At 55.6% G+C, this 11,918-nt stretch overlaps 1 protein-coding gene across 1 annotated transcript; it reads left to right on the top strand.

Moving 5' to 3' along the window:
* The first annotated feature begins 2,937 nt into the window (after positions 1-2,937).
* Positions 2,938-4,968, top strand: CBLN1 (cerebellin 1 precursor). Its single transcript, XM_061134425.1, has 3 exons — positions 2,938-3,201; positions 3,368-3,487; positions 4,771-4,968. The coding sequence occupies exons 1-3, from the start codon at positions 2,938-2,940 to the stop codon at positions 4,966-4,968; spliced, it is 582 nt and encodes a 193-aa protein (XP_060990408.1).
* The last annotated feature ends 6,950 nt before the right edge of the window (positions 4,969-11,918 follow it).

Here is an 11,918-nt window from a genome sequence, read left to right as displayed (position 1 = left end):
TTACATATTTCAGAGAACTCAATCGTTGTCCATCAAATGAAAGAATAAACAGTTTATAGCAGAGCCAGGAGTGATCCTTATACTAATTCCCTGAATGATAAATGAGGAAGCGTCTGCAGTATCCTAGGCTAGACATGATGAAGCCCAAATAGACTCAAACAAATAGGACATAAAAATAGTCAAGTTAGATGTGGGGCTCCCTAGGTGGTACCTGTTGTCACTGGCATAGGATAAGAGACAGAGTTTGGGTGACAAAGGAAAGGAGACAAAGCATGGGTCAGTTAAATATGCCTGCAGGGTATCTAAAGCGATCCAGCAGGCCCTTAGAACGGTAGGCCTAGGATGCAGGCAGGCTGAGACTGGTCATACAAGATCCCCAGTGGCATAGGGATGGCAGTTCAGGCTTGGGCACTGCCCACTAGAGCCTCCCCCATGAAAGAAGAGGAAAAGGCTGGAGACCCACCATCTCCTTCTAGATAATCCCAGTCCTGTTTGTGAGCTCCATGAGAACGGGCTTCCTCAACCAGACAGCCTTCAGTAAAAATCTGTGGAATATCAGAGAGTGTAGACCCTGGGCACTGAGCAAATGCTGTTGATTCTACACGGGCATTTCTCCAGGTACCCTCCACTGCTGGGGCTGCCAGGCACCGCGGCTATACAGGGTACAGTGTCATTATTCAGATCTCACCTCCTAAATTAGTTCGTGCTCTCACATTAGGTGTAATCACAGCTGGCAACGCTTTCTGGGGATGTCTCAAACAGATCTGACTTGAAAAAACAGTTTTCTGTCAATTAATTTGAAGGAGAATTGTTGCCTCTTCCCCCGCCCCTCCTCTTTCTCCTGGGCGAACCCAGTGACCCCAGCAGGCAGGCATTCCAACGGAGGCGAGGTTCCGAGATGGGTACCTCCAGATGAGTCTTTAAACAGCTATCTTAAGTCTCAAAGACACAAAGCTGAAACGTGCGGCTGTTGTCCATTCCAAAGCAGTCTTCCTGCGTAGGGGAGAGCCTACCCTAGGCTGCGGCAGACCCCGCCGGCGGCGAGCCGGGAGACCGGAAGGAGGTGCTGTCAGCCCGCGATCCAGGTTTGTCCAGATCCCGGGGCTTGCGCCGGGCCGCCGCCTGCCGCACGTCTGCTCTGGCTCGGCGGAGCACCGGGGTTCAAAGGCGCCCGGCGGGGACCCAAGCGCCAGGTGCTCCGGGGGACAGCATTCCCGCCCGCCTCTCATTCGGGTCCGAAGCCTCTTGCTTTGGACTTGACGGAGAGGCCTGACCGCCCTCCAGCTTCCACCTAATGGCAGGTTAACCGCCTGCATTCCACGCCTTTCCTCTTACCACCTCCGCAGCTCCCCTCTCTTTGTCACTTAGCAAAGCTGTTGTTTTACTGTGTTGACTACGTGTGTGTAAAGCTCTAAGTTAACGCGTGAGGTAAAAATTCATTCGCCTTGAAATTTCAAAATCACCCTTGAAAACTCGCCCATAAATCACAAGATTTGGTGTCTATATGCAAGGCAATAGTATGTAAGTACACGTGGATAGAACATGCCACAAAGGTGCACAGTAAATAAAATGCGGATGCAAAGTATAAAATTTTAAGTGCAAAAGATAAAAATGGTATCAGGGAAATGAACCTGTCTACTTGCCAGTGCCTCCTGCACTAGACTGGAAGAGGCACGAAGGCAGGCTTCGTCCGATTTTGCTCATCACTATGTCCTCAGCGCCTGGAAGCCTGGCACTTCGCGTCCACAAATGTTCAATGATCTATCCCGAATAAATGAAATGAAGAATCAATGAGTGCACACTCGATCCGACTCCGCGGCCCGCAGAGCGAGCACTTCGAGAAGCGGGCTAGAGCTGCCGGCCCAGCGCCATACTCTTGGCCGCGAGGCCAGGATGTGGACACTGGCCTCGATGCCCCGCGGCGCCCGCTCCCAGCGGCTGCACGTGCACCTCCTTGCACCGCAGCCTCGGCGCACGCCCCGCCCCGCCACGCACGCACGCGCCCTGCAGCCCGGCCGCCGGGTCGGCCCGCTTGCCGAGGCTCACCCGCGCGCCCGCTGCCCCTCACCCCTTTGCCCACTGGGGGGCGCTCCCCTCCCGCCCCACGCGCCCACACTCGCGCGTCTCTCGGCCCCTGGCGACTCTACTCCGGAACCTGGGCGTGCGCGCCGCCTCCTACCTGAGGGCCGGCGAGGGAGGCGGGCGGAAGGACTGAGGGGGCTGAACAAGACCGTATCGGGAGGCGGGAGACAAGTGAGCGAGCGGCCGCCGCAGACGGCACAGAAACGCGGGCGCGCGCGCGCGCGCTCCCGGCCCTCGCTCCCTCCGTGGACTCTCCGCCTGAGCCCAACCCCGCTGCCGCGCGCCGCCGGCCTCGCCGCGCCTAATAACAACGGCGCCCAGGGTCAGGTGGCCGCGCGCGGACAGCGCCGTCATTGGCTCGGCGGGGAGCGCGGCGCGCCAGGATTGGTCGGGGGGTGGAGCTTCTGCCGGTGAGGGGGCGGGGCTGGAGAGGGAGGCGGGGAGGGAGAAGGTAGGGGCGGGGCCAGGCCGCGGTCCGCGCCTTTGTGCCCGGCGCGCGCTCTCCGCCGGCTCCGGCTGCATCGCCGGCTGCATCAATAATTCAGAGCGGCGGCGGCGGCGGCAGCAGCCGGTGCGGGCAGGAGGCGGCGGAATCAGCGGGGATCGAGCGGCAGCGGCTATGCATCCAAGTGCGGTTGGGCAGCCACGGTACCCGTGAGGCCCGGGCGGGGCTCCGGGAGCATCGCTCGGGGGGCACGCTTGCCCAGGAGTGCAAGAAGACCCGAAGTGTCCAGAGCGGCGTCGGCAGAGCTGCGCACGGATCTGAGGAGGGGGCTTTGGAGCCGGGCTGGGGCGGGGGGGCGGCTGGCGCAGGCAGCCCCCGGGGTGGGGGGCGGGGTGGGTGCCAGCGCCGCGATGCTGGGCGTCGTGGAGCTGCTGCTGCTGGGGGCAGCATGGTTGGCGGGCCCGGCCCGCGGGCAGAACGAGACGGAGCCCATCGTGCTAGAAGGCAAGTGCCTGGTGGTTTGCGACTCCAACCCTACGTCCGATCCCACGGGCACAGCTCTGGGCATCTCTGTGCGCTCCGGCAGCGCCAAGGTGGCTTTCTCTGCCATCAGAAGCACCAACCATGAGCCGTCCGAGATGAGTAATCGCACCATGATCATCTACTTCGACCAGGTGAGTGCTCCAGGAAGACTGGATGGGTGGGGGTTGGGGGGGAGGTAGTAGGTAGATGTTCTACCCTCTCCGAGGTCTCAGCGAAAACGGCGGGGGGGGGGGGGGTGTGGAACAAAAATTCGGGACAGATTCTTGCCCACTCCCCTTCGTTCCCGTCTCGTTATAGGTACTAGTGAACATCGGGAACAACTTTGATTCAGAACGCAGCACTTTCATTGCCCCGCGCAAAGGAATCTACAGTTTTAACTTCCACGTGGTAAAAGTCTACAACAGACAGACCATCCAGGTCAGCTGCCGCCTCAGGGCCAGGCCCCAGCCCCGGTAGGGGGCTACTGGCCGCGGGAGTGAATCGGCCCGGGAGGGGGGGTGGGAAATAGAAGGGGCAGCCGCATGTGCCCAGGGCAGCTTGGAGGAATGGGTAGCAGGGCCTCACGGTTCTATGGCTTGGACTCTCCCTTGCTTTCCAGTCATGGGTTCTTGAAACCACCTCCAGGCACAGTTTTCTGCCTCCGCCTTGTGGGACCCTCCAAAGAGGTCCTCCCGCTACGGAACTCCGGGGATTTCCCTTAAGAGTTTCTGCTAGCATCCCAGACAGTTTCCGCTTCAGGAAGCTTTCCGCGATCCTCGCCTTCAGCACCGCGGACAGTATCCCCGACTCCTGTCCCAGCACTCCAGCCGGCGAGAATCCTGTGCGCTTGCATTCAGCGCCACGCTCCGGGGGAGTCCTGGCGTCCCTCTGGGGACCCACTCCGTAATTCTTAACAAGTAGCGCCTAACTATATCAGTTGAAAGGTGGAGAGAGAAGGGAGGGGCGTAGTGCCACACCCTCCTGGCTCCAGCCTTGCCCCAGCCAGCACTCACAGGCTCTCCAGGGTTCCCAAAGGTTTTCGGGTTTCCTCTGGGCGGACACAGAAGGCGGAACGCGCGGCTGGGGGAGAGGGCGCTGGGCCTTTATCTGCTGATGCCACCGCAAGGGCAAAGCCAGGCGGTGGAGGGCGAGGCTGGATCTGGGACGGAAACTGAGCCCGGAGTTTGGGGATGAAGCACGGAGTGCAGCTCTGCGAGAGATTTCTCCTCTGCCGAAACCTCGCCTGGCTCCTCCGCTGCGTCTCTGCTGTATCCCGGCATCTGGAATCGGGAGGATCCAGGGTTTTTGTTTGTATTTGTTTGTGTTCCCGGAAGCGCCAGTTGTCTGAGTTTCTCTCTGAGGCTGGCGGGGAGGGCAAGGCCGAAGGTCTCTGGGCGCCTGAGCCACCCACGAGTTCATTAAACTGGATAAAAAGAAGGCAGTCAGGGTTCGATTGGCGGGCCCAAGAAATGAAAGTTACTCCCGTTTGGGGAGCAGACCCTTTCTGTCACCCAGATGGGCCGTCTTTCGCCTCATTGGGCCCTCGGCAGTAAATTACAAAGCCCCTTTTCTTCCCGCCCCCGCCCACCCGCCGCCCCCTGCTTCCAAGCTTTACGTGTCAGCCAAGCGATGAAGGTTCGCGATTTCATCTACGCTTCGGTACCCCGCAGTGGGGTACCACACTGGGTTGCCCCTCTGAAGCTGCCCTTTTTCTTTCTCAGGTGAGCCTCATGTTAAACGGGTGGCCGGTGATTTCAGCCTTCGCTGGTGACCAGGACGTGACCCGGGAGGCCGCCAGCAACGGAGTTCTAATCCAGATGGAGAAAGGCGACCGAGCATACCTCAAGCTGGAGCGGGGAAACTTGATGGGGGGCTGGAAGTATTCGACCTTCTCCGGATTCCTCGTATTTCCCCTCTGACTGGCTCATCTCGGGAATGGAGGCAGGAAGAGGGCGAAGGCAGGAGGGGAAAATGATAAAGAGGCTGAACTTTAGAGGACGAGAAAGCGGCACGACTTGAAACTTCCTACTTGTTCCCCAGCTGTATCCGGTAAACGAAGCGCAGCCCGGCGGTTGGACAACTTAGTCCATTTCCTCTTTAGGAGAAGTAAATTCCGCTTAGCTCTGCGCACTCCCATTTCCAAAATAAACTCGCCCCCAACTCCAGTTGCAGTAATCAAGAAAGACAGACTGCCTTGTCACTGTTTCTTACCCCGTGTTCATGTTCCCTACAATTTATATAAAAGAAACTTTGCATTTCACTGTATAATGTGAAATATCTTCCTCCTCTGAGTCCCGCTCTGAATCTTTTCATCCGCTGAAATCTAATGTGTCCCTCCCCCCTTTTTTTATTTTGGAGGGGGGGGGGGGAAGGATTTTTTTTTTTTTTTTGGATGGGGAAGTAGTTTTAATTTGGCAAGTACTGCTCTTAAAACACCGCTCGAATTAATTAGCTGAAGGTACTTTGTATGTATCCTCGGCTGCTTATTAGCAGAGAAAGGACTCACCTTAGTGGTGACTGGTTTAAAAAAAGAAATATATATATATATATAAATATATATCATTTGTACACGAAGAACTGTTCCCAGTGGAAACTGGCTGTATTTCCGTATTTCTATGTCCCATTTGGAGTGATCGTGAAACCTAAGGCTGCTTGATGTTCTGACGCTTGTCAATGCCCTCGTGTTCTGTGGCTCCACTAAACGCCAGGAGGTTCTTCCGGACGCTTCCTCGTCCTCTGTAACATACCTGTGAATAGCCAAGATTTAATTTTGCTTTAATCCAATAAAGTTCAAGTGGAACTTTTATTTTTCTGAAACAGCTTTCTAAACTCCGCCTCTCCCCTAGTTGCGAGGTCTGGGGGCAGGGGTGCGGAAGGGTGAGATTCAGAGGTGTAGGGGACTTGGCGGCGTGCAAGCCGAGAAAGGATAAGGCAGGAGGGCTTCCTCGCGATGTCGGCGCTCGCTCCTTCCTGCGCGGGCCTAGGGCCAACCCTGCATTCCGCCCTGTGCTCCCTGCTTTGGCGCAAACGTAAGAAATTTGGCTGAAATCTTGCTAGGCCAGGCCCGACAGCCGGCCTGGAAGCGAAAAAGGCTTTTCGCAGGCCAAGTGCATCAGGAATAATTCCAACTCGAGGAGCCAGAACCTTTCTGCCCTTTCGTCACGCTTCCCACGCCTCGGCCTCCGGACCGTCCGCTCACAGATCCTGAAGCTGCGTCTGTTTTATTCCGCCTCCTCTGAATCCCGAGTCCGCGCCAGCGGTATTATCCGGCGCCGGGGACCTGTGATCGCGCTCATCGCAGGACTTTTATTTAAGAGGTTCGTCCAGGAGTTTTGATTGTATCGGAACATAATGTGAAAGCAAAATTGAAATAAACGACTTCGTTTTAAGTCTGGAAGTCTGACTCAGTCGCTTCGGCATAGGGGAAGTCGGGCCGGGGAAAGCAGGTGGGCGGCCAAGGGGCGGGAGCCGCGGCCTGCATGGGCCCCTCTGGCTCTGGTCCTTTTGGAGGTTTCTCCTGGCCCGAGATTCAGAGACGAATTTAATTAGAGGGTGGAGAGAAGCGGGAAGGAGGTTAATAACAGCACCGTAAACAATGTTTCTCGATTTATTCCTGCGGCTCCTCTTGATTTAGGGTCAACAAGCGAGCGGCCTGAGCTGAAACTCAACCAGGGCTTCTCCGGACGCAATCCAGGGGCTCGGGCGTCTAGCTGGTGCCCTAAGAGGCCCCAGCAACCCCGGACCCTCACGGGTTAAGTAGGGCCTTAGGGAATGAGGGGGGACCCGGTCTTTTTCCTGCCCCACAGTTCTCCACCCTAGTCAGTCCCCAGGGAAGTGAGGATAAGGAGTCCTAGAGGAATTTTGAAACTATTCTTAAAAAAAGAAAAAAAAAGACTTAAAAAACCCCCAACTTTCTCCGCATTCTTCCGGTTGGAAGGGAGAAATCAGAGAGCTGGAGCGCTGGGCAGCGGAACTAGCTCGACCCCCGCTCAGCGGGAGCAGAGCCAGCCCGCCAGGCGCGCGCATGCCGCACAGGCTAAGGCTCACCGCCGCGCTGGTGGGGTAGCCACCGCTCAGGGGAACTGAGCCCCAAGCACCCTTGAAACTGACTCGGCTGTGAGTGGGTGGTCGGCAAGCAGACCCGCACGGGTGGATATCCAAGCGGTGCGACCACCAGGCGGTGTTCTCCAGGGAGACTTTGGCAAGTCCTCTTGCTTGGCCTCAGTTTGCCCATCTGTATAAAGAGGGAGGAATCTGAACATCTCCAAGAGTCCTCCTGTCCTGAGGTTCTAGCCTTTCTCTCTGGTCTTTTCCCTGGCTTTCCTGAGTCCTGACTGCAGCCAGGCTGAGCTGGCGCCTGTAGGCTAGCCTGGAAGCCAGGAGAAGTGGCCTATCCAGGAACTCAGGCTCACTTTGAGTCCTTGCTCTGGGGCCTGAAAGGTGAACACAGATAAGGAGTGAAGGGGCCCCAAGTGACAAGAGTGGGAAGTTATCCCGTGATTCTGCTGGGGCTCCAGCTGGCCCCTTCCTGGCTGGAGCTCTTTCTCTCCAAACTCTGACCTTGGCCTTGGGGATCCTTCTCATCTGGTTCCAGCCACTTCTTTCACCTCCTGATTCCTTCTCTCCACCATCTGATGAACCCGTCTCCCACTCCTGTCTTCATGCCTTTGCACCTGCCGTTTCTTTGCTTCAAGTTGAAGTACCCCTTTTTCTTCTTCCCTGCTTGTCAGAATCCTCTCTGAGGATCTAAGCAGTTCAACTAAAAGGCCTTGTCCTCTGGGAAGTGGTCCTGTCCATACAGCACAGACCCTGCCTTCCTATGGCTACAGCCCCCTCCTCAACCTTCCACCAGATCTTACCTGGAGTTGGCAGGGAGGACAACTTCGGGTCGGTCCTGTCTCCCAGCAGGTTCCAGGACTTAATGGTGGCCCCCACCAGCAAGTGCTAAGCGGGTAGTCCTGCCCCAAGGGCTCTAGGGAAACAGGGTCCGTCCCCACACACTATCCTGTCCTCAACTCTGAGCCTCCCACCTAGCCTGGGGATGGGGGACTGTGGGCAGCTCTTTCTCTAAGACCATCCGGGGCCTGGCACTTGGCAGTTGGGCCACCTGCCTCCCCTCTGGGGCGAGTGTGGAGGTGAGTTACCTCTGCCAGAGGCAGGTGAATGACCTTCCTCTGAACAATGTGCTCCAGCTTCAAGGAGGGCGTGTTGGGGATGGAGAGGGTCAGAGAAAAGGGGGGTTATTAGCTCAGTAGGGACTACCTCCCTGCCCCCAACCAGAGGCTAGGAAGGTGGGGGGAGGGTGTTATTCTAACCCACCTCAGAGTGGCTTTCTTTAAAGCTTAGAATCCTCTAGGCCTTTCTGGATCTGGGTCTTGCTTCTTGCTTTGATCTCAAATAAACCTGATCAGAATCAAGGCCGTAGGGGGTCCAGGACCACACCTTCATCAGCTCCATCTTCTGTCTGAAACACTCCTTTCCTGCCCGCGTCACCTTGGTGACTTCCTTCTATACTGCCTCAGTGGTCACCTCCCACGGGAAGACTTCCTCACCCCAGAGAGGAGAGTGCTTACATCTTCCAGGCCTTCTGCTTTGGACTGTGGTCTCTCTTACCACACGTCCTCCTCCCCCACCCAGTCCCCAGAGCGCAGAGCTTGAGTTAGGGGTCTGGTGGAGGGGGACTATGGAACTACCCAGAGCGGGCGGGCTGGCTGAAGCGGGGGTGGGGGTGGCGGGTGTGGGGGAGGGGGAGAAGGGGTGGCCGGATGGGGGGATGTAGTAGGGGTGGTTTCTAGGACCCAACAAGCCCAGACCCGACTCGTAGGCAGAGGTGTTCCAGGCAGCATCTGAGCTTCTGGGTGTCTCCGGACCAGCGCTGGATCCCTGGCCAGGTGCCAGGGTCACTGTCGCCTGTGTTGTCTGCTGCGCAGCGCGGGGTTGCGCGAGGTCCCAGGGCTCGCTCGCTCGCCGGGGCTTCCACTGTTAGCAGAGCTGGGAGCGCGCCCTCCAAGCTGCGCTGGAGCTGATGCTCGTAGCCCGGGCGGATTGGCTCCTAATGAAAACATAATTACCCAGATGGAGAGGGAGCCTCACCCCGCTCCTTAATTGTTACCGTTAAGGGGTAGTGGAGAGGCGAGAGAGTGCTGGGCTGAGCGACGCGGGCCGGGCGTTTCCGCGAATACAGGGCGGGGTCCTGGGACCCCCCGCCCACACCCGCACACCCAGCTCAGGTGAAGACTTGGAGCCCTGCTGTCAACCCCTGGCGCGCAGTGCGTCCTGAGACTACAGCCCGAACCGCGTTTTCCTCAACTCCTAGATACAAGGGGTGGGTTAGATATCTAGGGTATCCTCCAGGTGATCTGACTTTTCTGATCAGCACGTCTGTGAGTCGTCTTCCCCTTCCCCCACCCCGCCACACACCTACCGGCTGCGTTTGTCACCCCTACTAGCTTTCAAAGAAAACAGTGCAATCTTTTCCCGGGTCTGCGAGGCCAGCGGTGCCCTTGAACGGGAAGGTCAAGCTGGGAGGGAAAGTGGAGGTACCCTCCCTTTGAGCCAACTCAGTGGGAAAGAAAAGCTTTCTGGGGAGGATAACAAAGGCCTCTTGGCCTCTTTGCACAGGGCTGCTCATTTGAAGATACATGCACACTCTGAGCCTCAGTTTGCTCATATTTCAAATGGGAACAATAATGTCTATGCAGCAGCATGGTTGCCAAAAGATATAAAAATGCTCAGCACTGCCTGACGCAAGGTAGGTGCTGAATAAATGGAAGCAACAATGAGGAGCAATGGCCCCAGTAGAGCTATCACTATCACAGAAGCAAGACTTGAAGGAACATCAAGCAGACAGGAAAGCTAAAACCACAGGGGAAAGGACACAGAACATGTGAGTTAGAATCCCGTGTCCTTTCTTCTTCCTGCACATTCATCTCCCCACCCACATCCAGTTAATCATGAGAACAGGAGGATTTTACCCAGGAAGTGTCTTTCATCTCCATCCCCGTTGCCCATATATTTGCGTCAACCACTGTGGATGAATACTCTAGCTTTATGTCTGCTTTCCCTTTGGGTGTGAGCGCTGTTTACATATCTGTGTTCATTTTTTTTTTAAATGATGCCATTTTTATTTTTTAAAATTAATTATTTTAATTGGAGGCTAATTACTTTACAATATTGTGGTGGTTTTTGCCATACACTGACATGAATCAGCCGTGGGTGTACATGTGTTCCCCATCCTGAACCCCCCTCCCACCTCCCTGCCCATCCCATCCCTCAGGGTCGTCCCAGTGCACCAGCCTGAGTGCCCTGTCTCATGCATCCAACCTGGGCTGGTGGTCTGTTTCACATATGATAATATACATGTTTCAATGCTAACAGTCTTTTGGACTCTGTGGGAGAAGGCGAGGGCGGGATGATTTGAGGGAATAGCGTATCTGTGTTCATTAAGAGAGTGAGCCGCTTGCATCCTGCGCATCTTGCTTGGCCCAGCGCCTCCTGCGGTGGGCACAGAGCAGGACTCCTGTGATTGTGTCAGGAGTGGAAGCAAATGGTGACTGGCCTGGTTGCAGGACATGGACCCAGCCAGTGAAACTGCCCTTCAGGGACCTCTCAGTCCTGGAAGTGCCCCATCACTGATAGGAATGCTGACGTGGAAGTGCTTCCACACTCTGTGCTGGCTGGGAAACCTTGCCTGGGCAACTGCACTTCTCATCTCTTCCTGTTGCATTTTGTGCTCAGCCTGTCCCTGGAAGTCCCACCTTTGACCCTGGGAAAGTCGTGAGCAGGGACAGGGAGGAGAAGGCCGAGATTAGATGTATGGGTTGGTGTTTGGATTTGTTGCTAGGTCTTCATGCTGAGAAAACACTTCCGGCAGCTTTGAGAAGACACTGCAGCTAAAGTCAGGAAGGAGAACTTTATGATTATAAAGAAAGAACTTCCAGGTGTGTGACCACAGTCCAGAGCCCAGGGGGTGTCTTTGTTCATCTTTCTAATCCCTAAGAGGTCAGGGAGGAGATGCAGAAGGAGGGAGAAGGGGAAAGGAGCAGGCTCCAATCTGACCTTGAGGTCCACCCAATATACGAAGTCCTCTCTGAATGCCACCCATCAGGGCTTGGCCCTCTGCTGACCCCCTGAACTCCCTTATTCAGGCCACACACTGACCACTTGGATGTTAAGCTTCATGGGGCAGCAGCTGTCATCTGTGGTTTCTCACAGTGCATCCAGAGCCTGGCACAATGTCACGGTTGGTAGATGCTCAATAAATGCTCCCTGATTGAATGAGTGAACATGTGAGGGGGTGAGGAGAAGGAGGGAGGGATTACTGGTTGGGTGGTGAGTGTGTTTGTCTGACCCACCAGGCTGTGAACTCCATGGAAGAATCCACCTTGTTATTGCCATATTTATAGTTATATTCTCAATGCCTAGCACACTGCCTGGAATAGAGTCAGCATGAACAGTATTTCCTGAACAAATGAACAAAGAATTATGTACTTTGGACCATGGGATTCTGGAATGCAGGCTTGAAACATTGTTCACTTCTTGAGATCCTCACTCTCCTCATGAACAGTCACATTTTATAGAGTGAAATTGAATTGTACTAGTTGTCTGCAGTTGACATTATAACACTAGTCTTTCTCACATGCAGCTTGCCCCATCCTGCCCCCAACATATGGTCAGCTCCTTAGAGGGTAGGGACCACATTTTATTTTAAAGGGCAACACCGAACAGCATTCACTATTGGTCGATTGATTGCTTAATCAAGGATCAAGCCATCAAGTCTGTGGCAGTGGGTAGAGTTGAAGCCCCTGGTGGTGGCACCAATCAGCTGGTGAAGCCCAGCAAGGTTTTCCATGGTGCCAGCAGAGTGGCC

The sequence above is a fragment of the Dama dama genome, chromosome 4, assembly GCF_033118175.1.
Source record: "Dama dama isolate Ldn47 chromosome 4, ASM3311817v1, whole genome shotgun sequence".
NCBI classification, from domain to species: domain Eukaryota; kingdom Metazoa; phylum Chordata; class Mammalia; order Artiodactyla; family Cervidae; genus Dama; species Dama dama.
Note: the sequence above shows the minus strand (reverse complement) of the source record. Positions and strands in the feature narration are given on the sequence as shown.

What these genes read in the sequence shown, in the direction of transcription:
- CBLN1 (XM_061134425.1), top strand. Translation starts at nt 2,938, where the DNA reads ATGCTGGGCGTCGTGGAGCTGCTGCTGCTGGGGGCAGCATGGTTGGCG. An exon ending in TGATCATCTACTTCGACCAG is followed by an intron (nt 3,202 to 3,367) that starts GTGAGTGCTCCA and finishes GTCTCGTTATAG; the next exon opens with GTACTAGTGAACATCGGGAA. An exon ending in ACAACAGACAGACCATCCAG is followed by an intron (nt 3,488 to 4,770) that starts GTCAGCTGCCGC and finishes TTTCTTTCTCAG; the next exon opens with GTGAGCCTCATGTTAAACGG.